This window comes from Ciconia boyciana, chromosome 14 (genome assembly GCF_034638445.1).
Source record: "Ciconia boyciana chromosome 14, ASM3463844v1, whole genome shotgun sequence".
NCBI lineage: Eukaryota > Metazoa > Chordata > Aves > Ciconiiformes > Ciconiidae > Ciconia > Ciconia boyciana.
Window position 1 is genome coordinate 17291991 of NC_132947.1, and position 12501 is coordinate 17304491.

At 50.8% G+C, this 12501-nt stretch overlaps 2 protein-coding genes across 13 annotated transcripts in view; both read right to left on the reverse strand.

Annotated features, from left to right (window-relative positions):
• RBL1 (RB transcriptional corepressor like 1) overlaps positions 1-4003 on the reverse strand; it is a 28485-nt gene extending 24482 nt beyond the window's left edge. The window contains exons 1-6 of one of the 3 annotated variants that reach the window (XM_072879156.1): positions 3799-4003; positions 3331-3464; positions 2154-2354; positions 613-677; positions 387-515; positions 128-288 (exon numbers count right to left, since the gene is read on the reverse strand). In XM_072879156.1, the coding sequence (XP_072735257.1) occupies positions 128-288; positions 387-515; positions 613-677; positions 2154-2354; positions 3331-3464; positions 3799-3936 (828 nt within the window). In that variant the 5' untranslated portion in view covers positions 3937-4003. The remainder of the gene's footprint in view (positions 1-127; positions 289-386; positions 516-612; positions 678-2153; positions 2355-3330; positions 3465-3798) is intronic. The other 2 variants (XM_072879158.1, XM_072879157.1) reach the window with 2 other exon arrangements.
• A 3466-nt stretch (positions 4004-7469) lies between these two features.
• The window catches only part of CHD6 (chromodomain helicase DNA binding protein 6), a 95899-nt gene continuing 90867 nt past the window's right edge, over positions 7470-12501 (reverse strand). For 4 of the 10 annotated variants that reach the window (XM_072879578.1, XM_072879576.1, XM_072879575.1 and 1 more), the window contains one exon: positions 7472-11469. In XM_072879578.1, coding sequence (XP_072735679.1) covers positions 10579-11469 — 891 coding nt within the window. In that variant the 3' untranslated portion in view covers positions 7472-10578. Of the gene's footprint in view, positions 11470-12501 lie in introns of all 10 variants that reach the window. The other 6 variants (XM_072879577.1, XM_072879583.1, XM_072879580.1 and 3 more) reach the window with 4 other exon arrangements.

Genomic DNA, 12501 nt, shown 5'->3' on the forward strand with positions numbered 1-12501 from the left:
AAAACCTGACCCAGCCTAAGTTCATTTGCCTACTAGTACACTTTCCTGCAGAACCTGCAGGAATTAAATGGTCTTGAGATCATTCATCTGAGCACTACCATGCATTCTTAAAACTAGTAAGATGTACCTTCCTATCAAATAGTTTTGAAATGTATGGTTTAAAGTAGTGTTCCTTTATTCCTTTTGCTTCTACTAAAAGCCCGTCATGCAGCTCACATAGTGTGGCAATGATGCAAGGAGGATCTTCAGAGGCTTTGATCTCTGCCGTGTGGAAGTCCGCTGGTAAGCCTGAGAACAAGGAGGAAGACAACCAACCTTCAACTTCATTTAAAAAGAAACAAGAGAACAAAGCATATTTGATTTTAAATAATCTGTCCCCACCATACCTTTAAACGATGGATTTAGCAAATCTCTTCTATTTGGACACAAAAGGGCATTTGCAAAAATCAGGTCCAAGCAGCACAGAAGCAAATGATAGGAATTTACTAAATCATCTCCAATCATACGGAAATTACCTTTAAGAGACAGCATATCACGTCAAGCAACACAAAAGAAGTTCGTGACTCAGAACGTATACACACCATGCAGCTAAAAAAAAAAAAGCAAGCCTACCCTTAGTGTACACAAAGAGAGTCCAGCAGAAGTTGAAGAGATCTTTAACACCGCATGGCACCCGTCTATCAACAAGGAAAAGGGGGGAGAAGTCAGTCTTCAGTTCCAGGAAGCTGAAGCTTGTTTTACAGTAAGAATTTCATTCTGTTTCCTTGCTCAAAATAACAGTCGGAGCTGTCATCTGTCTTAATTTCACACTAAGGCACAATCTAAGCTACATGTCCTTATTTCAGCTTTCACTAACCGACAGTGTCCTACCTCGCTCCACGGAGTGTTCTGCACAGCATCCCCGACCTTCTGACCCTTTTTTGAGCTAACGGCTGCCTGTGGCCTGTGACCCTGGATGGGCTATTTTGCTGGTGTCACATCTCTAAAAGAATCCTCCCGCAGCTGCAGGCAGTGAGATGCCAAGGGCTATATACCTTCCAGTGACAGTTTTTTCCTAAATATTTTAGTAAAACATCAGTCATCCCTTCAAAATACGCAACTACAGCTTGTATTACAGCTCATCTGCTGAATTGTGTTTGGAGTAGAGATTATCCAAAACCACAGAGCTGGAAGACCAGGGAAGACATTACTCAAGACAGCCCACAGAGAAGCTACAGCTGCGGTGACACTAATGACCGCTGCTCCAATGAAGGAACAGTAACAGAGCATACCGACAAAATTTCTCCCAATACGCAGCGATGCGAACAAATCTACCTGCCATACGTGAAGGGCTGTAGCAGCAGAAGTATCCTTTCTACCTGTAGACATGGAGCTATGCTGGAGCATTTTACCTGAACAATTATCCCCCCTCACGTCCAGAGGATGACGTGAGCTGGCAAAAATACCTCGCAGAGACCCAGCTCGGCTCCCTCATCATTCAGGTTACACTCTCGCCATAAAGCTATCACAGAGACGGCCATGCAGTCAGCAGGGAATACGGACAAGCTCCTTTAATTAAGGCAGAAGTTCTGTGTGCGTCTGGAAGACGACACCAGCAGTTACTAAGTCTGTCATAAAAATGAGCATCAGCCGTAGCTTTCTTCCATTTGTGTGTTACCACTCGTCTGGGAATCACGCTAAAAATCCAGTAATGCGGAGGTCACTGTGGATGTAACGCTGCTTTGTACGGAGGGATTATGCCACGATACCAACCACCTCGGCCAGTACTTTGCCAAGACAAAATATGCCTGTGATACTTAAGTTATTTCTGCTGAATGTTTTAAGCGTCAGTCTCGCTGTATCTCAAGTTAATCCCTCTCACCGTACCCCTCCCCACCACACACAGACATTCTCACCTCGGGCCAGTTTCTGCATGTTACAGCGAACTGCGTAAAGAGCCACCGGATGCAAAGCTCTGCTGATACGAGCTGTACCCCATCAAGATTAGGGATGTTTCTGTATTTGCTACATTTCAGAATTGAGGCCACAAAGAGGCCCTATCACTTCGGAACTTTACGTAACTTTTGAAAGCACAAATAACAATCTTAATTTCCATAAATCTATATTGGGTATAGCCCTTTCCAGGGAAAAGGCACATTAAACCTCAAAAATACCTCTGTTTCCTGCTTCGCTGTGGTTTAGAAGTTTCTTCGTAAGGGTTTTGAAATATATCCAAAAATATTGGTTCAAACTTTTTGAAAATCACAGTTGACACTTCAAAATTTCTCTCCAGCCTCTCCACTCGCTCTCGGAATTCCTGTGGCAGATTTGACATGTCCATCCACTTCTTCATTTTGCTAAAAAACTGAATTAAACTTAAAAGAAAAAAGAAAAGTCTGCTTTACTTTGAGCTTTAGCTAGCTTCCTTTATTCTGAACTTTTAAAAAAGCCAAAATGCAACATATGTACTCCTTAACAACTAATTTGATTCATATGTAGGTTTACCATTTATTTTGATAGATTCCCAAACTGCATATATTGTCAGCTTTTTGCCTTTTATCACTTTGGTTTTTCGCCTTGACTCTCTTTAAGGTACAGGCATGGAAACACTAATTTTATTTAAAGGCTGCCAGCACAGCTGTGTCAGCTAGGGGAGGGGCAGGAAGGAAAGAGCACACAGAGCTCTGCGCGTGTCCAGGGGGAGGCAGGAGAGGCAACAAAACCACCAACAAGAGTCTATGCCTATCAAAGCTACCGAGACCAAACCCGTTAACTGTAGGTGTAATTACACTGGCACCCCCCCCCCCGGCAGTTCAGCCGAGAACAGGTCTTTAAGCGGAACGAGAAACGTTCAGAGTTCTGTCATCTCGGGTCAGAGCAAGTGGAGCCGCCACCGCGGTACGTGAACATTTATTTGATCGCACAGCTCCGTGTTCCCAGAACGCCGCAGGACACAGCTGTCAGCACTACACCTAGCGACCCGGCCTAAATCCCGAGTCGGACACGAGTCTTATCCGGACCGCTAACAGAACATTCAGAGGCCTTGTCTGTGTTTCAATTAGCTACGAAAAGAAAAGGAAATAACTGGCGTGGGTGGAACAATTGCTGGTCCCACGTGGGTGGTTTTTCAAAGGCTTGAAGTTGAAAGTTATGTATTTGCATCTTATTTCCACTTCTAACAAAAGAGGATTTATTGCTTTCACACCATTACCTCGGGACACGCGTTTCGCAGCGCTTGGAGCTGTGAGAAAAGCAGCGGGTACCTGAATTAGCAGCTTTAGCGGAGCGGTGCATTAGCAGGCGGTGTGCCGGGGCCGGTGCCGCGGCACCGAGCAGCGCGGGAGAGCTCACCTGAGCCTGGCGGAGCGCAGGATCCTGGTCAGCGACACGCCGTTCCCCTCCATCAGGCCGCTCCCCACGGTGGGCACCAGGCTCTTGCGGCAGGCGACGTAGAGGGCGCAGGCCAGCCAGTGCAGCGCCTCGCCCTGCCGGGGCACGGGAAGGCGCGAGCTGCGGGGGCGCCGGGGCCCGGCCGCGACGGGCACCTGCCTACGGGCACCTGCCTGCGCGCGCTGCCCGCGTGCGCGCGTTCGCGCACGTGCACGTACCGACGGGCAGCGCCAGCTGCGGGCGGAGGCCGCCCCGGGTGCGGGCGGACCCTCGCCCGGCCCCCCCTCCTCCCCGCCCCCGGCCGCTCCCGCGGCGGGAGCTCGCCCCGCTCCGCCCCTGACAGGGCCCGGCCCGGCCCGCCCCGCCCCGCTCCGCCCCGCCCCGCCAGGGCCGAGCGGCCGCCGCCGCCCCGCCCGGCCCCCCCCTCACCTCCAGGCTGTAGGTGCCCCGGAGCGCCGTGAAGTCGCGCAGCGCCTCGGCGGCGCTGGCCGCGTCCAGGTTGAGCTCCTGGCAGAGCCGCTCGATGGCGGCGCCGGGCTCAGCCGGCGGCGGCTCCGGGCGGGACATGGCCGGCCCGGCCCGGCCCTGCCGCTCCGCGCGCCAAAACGCCTCCGCCGGAAGGGAGCGGCGCCTTCCGCCGCGCGCGGCGGGGGCGGGGCCGCGGGGAGCGGGGCGGGGCGTGAGGCACGGCGCCTCCGCGCGTGGGGGCCGGCGTGCGGCGCCGCGGGGGTGCGCGCGCGGGGTCAGTGCCCGTGAGTACACGGGGTGCGCCAGGCTGCACGCGCCCCCGGAGGTTTGCGCGCACACACACGTGTGCGCGCGCCCGCACGCGTGGGGTGGCCGCGCGCAGGCACGCGCTGGCGCACGCGTCTGTAGGCGGGGCACGGGGGTGCGGCGCACGTGCTTGCGGGTGTGGGCGGCCGCCTCCCCACGCACGGCCCCGGCGAGTCCGGACCGCGGCGGGAGCGGCTTCCCCCCCCCCCGCCGTCCCGCAGCGCCGTGTAACACGCGTGGGGGGAGCACCTCCTCGGCCGCCTCTGGCCGCGGGCCGCTTGCACCCACCCCCGCGGGGGCAGGAAGAGGCCTCTGCGATCGTTGCCTTGGCGGGGTGACCCCGCCTGAAGCGAGGCGAGTGCCGAGGCCCCGCTGCTCCGCGGCCGCCGCGATCCGTGGCGCGCACCCGCGCCCGTGGCCCAGCCCCGCCCCCCCCCCCCCCCCCCCCGCGGCGTGGCCGGCGGGCACAGCCGGCGGCAGCGCAAGATGGCCGACTGCGCCGGGCGGGCGCGGCCGGCGGGCGTCAGCCCCGCGCTGGCGGCCGGGGCGCTTTTGCGAGCGGCCGCCGGCCCTACGGGCAGGGGCAGCCCCTGCGGCCCTGGGAGGGGTTCGGCGACCCAGAGCCTGCAGCCCGGAGCAGAGATGGGGGATACGGTTTCAAACCCACGTGATAGCGGAGGCTACCGCCGCCACCATCTTGGGGCTGCTTTTGAGTCGGTTGCTGCTGCTGCCGCTCCAGGTGTTGTGCCTTGTCTGAGCTGCTGGAAGGCTGTGGCACAGAGAGAAAACAACGCGGAGCGAGCCCCGAGCGAGCCCAGCTTTCGAGCTGGGGGTGAAGCCGCCCCCGCTCATCGGTGCCTGGCACAAGGCGGTGCTCGGGGGCGAGCTCAGGGCAGCGGGGGGAGCGCAGCCCCGGCGGCCCCCGCTCGTGCAGCAGCTTCTGACCTGCCCCGAGTTCTGGTCCTGCGCGTGCTGGGTTTAATTTCTTCTGCAGTGCTCTTTTGCAAAGCCCAGGGATCGTTTAGGGGGAAGCCACGGGCTGGTGGAGCCGGTCCCTCACCGAGAATCAGCTCAGCTCGGTGCTTTCCACAACGTTACTTCCCCTGAAGGCCACCTTTAGTCCAACACCTACATGTGTTTGCAAAAGATTTGCTGTACGAGGAAGGAAAACTGACTGCCGTGAAAATCCAGGCAATGCATTTAATTGCTGATAATTAGGCTACACAGTCGGAGTCCTACAGTCGTATTTATTCCTTCAGGAAAAAAGACATGCCTTCCTTGGAGGGGCCCGAGCTTTGCTTTTTGTGCATCTGTTCCTCTATCAGAAACCTCTGCCCTTTTTCGGGGGGGGGGGGGGTGGAGTGTTGGGGAAGTCAGCCACTGTGGGGTTTTCCTTTAAAAATTGATTTTGTCTTTCTAAATGGTACAGGCTATGCCTGTAAAATGTCTTTTTGCTACAACATAATCCAGCTGAAAAATGTAACAGCCAAACGCTTGGCAGGAGCCAAGAGAGATGAGCAGGCGCTGCAGAGCCTCTGCTACGACTCCTGCTCCCCTTGTTTGCGCATCCGTCGCTGCTATTCCTTGAAACCCCCCCCGAGGGCTGGTGCTGGTCTCGCACGAACTGATGCTTTCAGCGAGACTGGGATTGAATTCCAGGCTAAACCAGTAACGTCACATCCCCATCCGGACCACTGGCAAACGGGAGCCAGGTCACAGTGCCGAACGGAGCTGTTCCTCTAGTTAAAATCACCCTGGAGGCTAACGAGGCGAGACAGGGGAGTGGGACTGATTTTCTGCTGGGGTAGAGATCTTGCATTATTTTATGCCTTTTGAGGTGAAATCTGGATTCTCCAGGAATTAGTGCTGCCTCGGCACCACACTGATGGCCTCGAGCCACCCTGGGTGCACCGTGAAACCGCAAATGCCCCAAAAGCCACAGCAGGAGGCCAAGGACGATGCTCCCAGGCCAGCTACGCAAGCTGTAAAGGGCACATTATGCAGATAGCTGGGAAGGGAAATGAGAGAGAAGCTGGATTTACCACTAATTTTCCAGAGCTGCTGCTCTGCCGGCTGCTGGGCCAGCTCCTTGCCTGGCAGCGCTGCCCGGTGCCCGCAGCCGAGCACCCTGCCGTCCCGGCTGGCCAGTGACCATGGGCTGCTGTGTGCTGGCACACGTGGTGCGTAGCACTTGGGGACCACGAATGGTGCTTTTACCTGTTTGGCAAAGTGCTCGATACTGCTTTAATGTTGTAAAAAGTGATGGGAATTAGTGGTCTCTTGTGACTCAGCCCGTGCTCCACAGCCCTGGAGCTGAAGTGGCTCCTGAAGAGGTGGAAAATACAAATGCACTGAAAAGCTCAAGTTTTATTCAATACAAACCAAATGTCATCAGAGGAATTGCCCTCTGCTCACTGCCAGCTGAGATTTCAGACCCGAAATCCTTGCTTGTAACTGTCAAGACACCAGAGCTGTGATGTCTGCCCTTAGGGCAGGTAACGCTCACCCAGCCCTAGTTCAGTGCTGAGGGAAATTGTTAACAACCTCTTTGTGACATACAGAGAATGAAAGATCCTGTCTAAATGTGCAGTGATACTTTTCTATTCTGCGTCCTATCAGATAAAAATCAGGCAGGGACAGGAGTGCAGAGATGAGCAGCTGGAGGGTGTTTTACTCCCTCAGACTCCGGGAAAGGGCACCTGTACCCTGCAAAACAAAACCCAAAGAGAGCGGTGCCCGCCCGTGCCCTGTCCTCCGCAACCACCTCCACTCACTTCTCACCAGAAGGTGAATAACACACCTCCTCTGGCGGGGCAGAGCACGCCGCGGCCGCCACCGACATCACCGTGTATGTGCCAGCATGAATGCTTCTCTGTGTACCAAGGGGCTGCCTGGTTTCTGCAGATCCTTCGAACAAATATTCTGCATTAACAATGCCAGGGTGGAAGGCTGCAGTGTGCGGAGTCAGCATTTAAAGATTCGGGAACTGGAAGTTCAGAGTTCACACCACCGTTTTGCCTCCTCTGCCCCTGTCCAAGCAATATCCGATGCCTCTTCTGCCCGGTGCTTTCCTGTTTCTCCCCCCAAATAAACACAGCAACAAAATGCCAGGGCAAGGTTGGGCATTGGTATGGAAGGGCAGGTGGAGCAAGCAAAAACTCTTGGTTTACTCTGTGCCTTTTTTCCTGGACCTTAAAGAAATTATTTAGCTTTTCCTGTGCATCTGTTTATTCATCTGAAAACCTGAATTAATACCTACTTTTCTAAAGCATGAGATCCTTACATTGAGATTTATGACAAGCATTTATTTGGCACCTATTAGCATTTTACAAGGCTTAGATGGAGGCGCTTATTATCTCAGTAAGAGGAACCGAACACCTCTTTCTGCTGGGAGGTGCCGTGTCAGTGCAAAGGACTATAACTGGAACGGGGGATCTCATGACTGGTCTCTGGGCTTCTACCCATCCTCGGATGAAGCGGGTCGCGTGGTTAAACTGGCCGCGGAGCTTGGGCTGCTCCAGTGATCTTGCAACCCACGCGGGATGGCAAGTTAACCTACATGGCATGGCGAGTTAACCCACGCGGCGCTGGGTGAAAGAGCTGCTGGCCGCAGCGGGGGGGTTTAGCCCGGTAACCTCCTTCCGTGGCAGGAAAAGCTGGTGAGCCAGCTGCCAGCAGCCCTTCCCCGGAGTAATGCACATCTCACGGTGCACAAAGCAACCCTAAGAAGGGAGAAGTCCGCTGGGTTCGACAGCTTCTCAATGGATTCGTGCTGAGAAAAAGGCAAGTAACGTTTATCACTGAGTCAGGTGAATTAAACATTCACATATATTTGCTGAAAAAAATTATATACATCTGTAGCAAGGCTCTGCCAAGTTTGAAAGATAAGCATCCTCTAGTCACTAAATTAAAAAAATAAAAATCTGACTTTTAAATCTTTTTCTTTTTATCCATGTTCAAGAGCACAGACAGTTTATTTTGTTAGCACATTTGGTGAAGAATGTATGTTTGTGTGAGTAGCCATGAGAACCGGTGAAAGTTTGGCATTTGTTTTGGATATGACGGAAAATAAGAAGCCACTTACGCCTTACAATCTAAATAATCCACAGAGTATATCGGGTTGCAAAAGGGTCACAAAGTAGCAGTCCAAGAGAAGCCTAAACACCCAGAGACGTAGCATACATGTCTGATAAGGAAGAACAAGGTATAGAGCATGCTGGCTAATTAAATAAATTTCACTTTAAACCCTGTTCCTTATGTGTGTAACCCTGGAAAAACCATCCCGTAACAAGAAATGGACTCTGAAGAGATTTCTGTATCCATTCACAGTAAGGCTTTGAAGATATATGAAGTTTTATAGCATTTGTATTTTAAGGATTTAGGGCAAGTACATGTTCTTCTACTGAATAAAAAGAAAGTTAGTACTTAAAAGGTTCAAAAATATATCAATCGTGATTTTTTTTTTTACATAAATAAATTATATTGATTTTGGATTTAACAGCTGAAAAAACCCTTTCTGCTTCCACTGGAGGCAAAACTGAACAAAATGTTAGTTAAATAGAGATAGCAGCATTTCTAAGAAATCTGTCGATAGTGATACAGTATCTATGCTACAAGGATGTTATTAAATAGAACACATTTAATTATCGGGGGTGGGGTTGCATTATGATTGGTTACATACTTAAAAAAAATCATCCAATCCAGTAAACTGGGAATAAATTCCGTGAAAATATAAACCAAATGCTTTTTAGACCATGGGTAACAGACTTCTTTGAGATGCTAATTTTAACATGTACATAATTTATAATCCCAAATGTATAAAAGACAATGACAAAAAGCATCATAAATAAATAATGCAAACTGAAATAGTTATGTCAAAACATTTGGACCATCTGATAAATTAGCAAAACTGTAACAGAAAATAAGTAAAAAATACAGTAAATTGTGACAACCAAACGTGAAACCGATTACTAGCACACTCCCAACTCCCTCACCAGCCTGCCTTTTACCTCTCTGCTGCACCACCGTGGGTTTATTTCAAGTCTCAAACCATGAGCTGCAAATAAGAACAAGCCCAAGTGAAAGGAAAATTAAACAAGGAGTGAGGGGAAGGAGAAGTAAGAAGAGTTGCCTGTGGAGGTGTCTCAGTACCCAGAGCTGCGGGGGGCTGACGGCATTAAAACCTGTCCATTTGAAATGCAGATGTCGAAATCATTTGCCAACGGGGGTGGGACTCGGAAATACTGTTCAACAGCAAACGGAATGGAAAGAAGAAGCCAAGGTCATCTCTTCACAGTCTAACGCTAGAAAAGAAGAAACTCAAGCTTTGAAAGTCTTAACGGTCCTTCTTAGAGGACTCCCCAAACAGGAAAGCTGGCCTACGGCCTTTTCCTTGTTTGCTGAAAGGACGTTGCTTCTGGGGTAAGGAGTGGAAATTATAAAAACTCAAAAAAGCCTCAGTGTTCATATAAGAGCATTAAAATCAGCGTGGCCTGTTCACGGCTGGAAAAAAATACCTTTACAGCACTTCTAATGCCATAGATGAGAACTAACGCCATAGAGGAGAACTGAAGACTAGCAGAATGATGAAGAAACTGGTAGCTACAAGTACAGTAATCCCAAAAAAGTCATGCAAGATGTGCAAAACCTTTCCAGCTCAAGCTGAAAAGTTCTTGTAACTATCGAGGGAAGGGCAACTAAACTCCACGTAACGTAAAACCAAACTTTGGTTTTAAAAAATACAAAAGAATGTCTACGTCGTATTTTCACTCGCTGCAGTTTGTCTCCAAACCTTTGAGGTGGGGGTGATAAAGAAATTATATCACTACCAGTTATGCTTTTTCCTTTCAAAGAAATGAATATATGCATTTTCAATCATTAGTTATATACTTCTGTCTATACTACTATTCTAGTAACCATGATAAAATAGGGAAATACTTTAAATCAAAAATACACATTAGCACTTACTATAGCTGTGCTTTTTACCCCCAAATACAGGCTTTTTCATTCAGTGTCACTGTAGACAGAAATACCCTTGTCTGCGTGTAGACCAAGAGGTAAAGACTTTTCTTTTGCTCTTGGTTTTTTGCTGCTTTTTCTTCTCAAAGGAGTGAGCAATTTGGGGGGGTGACCGAGTACTGGATTTGCTATCGTCGGCTGGGATGAACGACTGGAAAAACAGAACGAGAATTCGGTGCCTCCCATACTAGCTAGACAACACTGTTTATCTAATAAAGTGGCAAGACCCTGCAACTATTAACATGTAGTATGTCACCAGAGTTTTTTCTGACAGGGAATTAGGTAGATAATATTACTCATGGAAACACAGGTTTATGAAGGTGGAACGGGGCGGGAGGGTAAGTAACAAAGAGTTTATGGGATAAGAAATTCACAAGCCACAATCTTTTTGTGTTTTTTTTCAATGAAACAAAAGTTCTAATTGGTATCGCGAGCCGCTTCGCGCTCCTCCTCTGCTGGTCCGTCCTGCTCTTTCTCTGCTGACAAAGGCGGTGTTTGCTCTGTACAGTTTTGACTGTTCGCAGCTTCTTTTTCCGGCAGTGAGACAGTTTCTGGCTCTGGGTTTGCTGATTCCCCTTTCGCTTTCTTTCTCTTCCGCTTCTGGCTTTCCAGGTTCGCTGCCTCCGAGTGTCTGGTTTGCTGTATGCCGGGCAGCGCCATGCCGATGCCAGGGGAAAGAAACATTGAGGGATAGATCAGTCCAGGAGACATCCCTGGGATAAGAAACGGGTTAAAAGCTACAGGACTACTGGTAGTTATTGCGGATTCTGTCTGATTAGAAAACGAACTAGGACCAGGCTTATCTTCTGAGAGAGTTTCTTTTTTCACATCCTGGCTACTCTGTTTATCCTCAGTAGCTTTCTCTGCGTTGGCCGTACCACTTTTCGTTGTGCTTGTTAACGAAGTCGGAGCAGTCGCAGTACAAGTAGTTGTCATGGGGGGGTTGAGAAGTCCTCCAACGCCAAACATCTGTGGTACGGTAGCCATGCCCGGCAGCATCATGGGCAACATACTCAGGGTGCTTTTCACATCCTCGCCGGCGGGCACTGCTGCAAATCCAGCAGGAAACCCAACCAGCCCAGTCAGAGGGATCCCTTGCATGTTTCTCATGTTCTGAAGTCCTACTAGATCCATCCCAGCAATCAGTCCGTTCATGAACAATGGTCCCATTCCAGAAGAAGAATCTGCCACAACCCCGGGGCCTTTAATGAGTTCACTTCGGGGCCTTCTCCCCCTCCGGCGGGGCCCCGTGTCTCGGAGCACAGGCTCAGTTAGGATGCGATTGAATTTGCTTTCCGGTAAGTAGCCCTGAAAACGAAACACACACAACAGGAAACACCTGACAGTTATTACTACATCAAAGGAAATCTGGCTTTTCTGTGCTCGCATCTGCATCCCAGATGGTGTCAGCACAGAAATATTTGCCTACATGATATGGAATTTGAGAGGTACGCACAACTTTTCCCCAAGGGATGCTGACAAATGCAAAACACCCTCGCTCTGCCCTGGCATGATACTGCAGCATCAAAGTGCACAGGGAGGAAAGGAGGAAGCACGTTTTTACCCCGCATTTTCACCCGAGCCCTCAGCATCGGCTGTTCACAACATGAGAAGCACCAGGGCAGCTCTGTGTCAGATGCCAACTTAGGTCCCTCCCCAGCTTTAGTCGTGGCTTCAGCAACAGTTGAAAAATCATGTCCTTTAGATGTGAAGGGCCAAATTTTCAATGCTCCGCAGGACAGCAAAGCTGCATGGGATGACACACGGAGAATGGACACGCTGTCTGAGGAGCTCCCAGTTAGAGCTTCGCTGAGACGCCAGGAAGGTTCTGAGATACGGGACCAAAACCCAGCGGCCACAACTGGGCGAGACTGTCCAGTTACACAGAGCAGTGCGGGGGGATCCATAGCGCAGTTTAAAACTCCATTTTTCAGCATCCATTCATCACAGATATTTACACATTTCCCTATGTGGGTCCCTTGAGTTTCAATATCGCCGCTCTTTGAACCATTTCCAATAACAGATTTAGGTAGGAAAAGTATTTCCCATTGACACCTGCAGTGCAGAAACTTGAATCAAATGACCCTGGCAGTCTGCACAGCACAGCTACTGCCCAAAGAGGGAGAACCTTCTGCTCTGCTCCCACTGGCACGGGGGAAAACCTGCATGGGACCATGGCCGTGCCTGGGCTCTGCGGGGCAGCTGACCCCACGCTCCCACCTGCCCAAGCGCCCGGAGCAGCCAGATGTCCCTCCGCATGCACGTGCCAGGACAGACGCGCACTCGCCAAAAGCAAAGTGCTGATGGGGCTCGGGGGTGCGAATGCTAACGGACATGCAG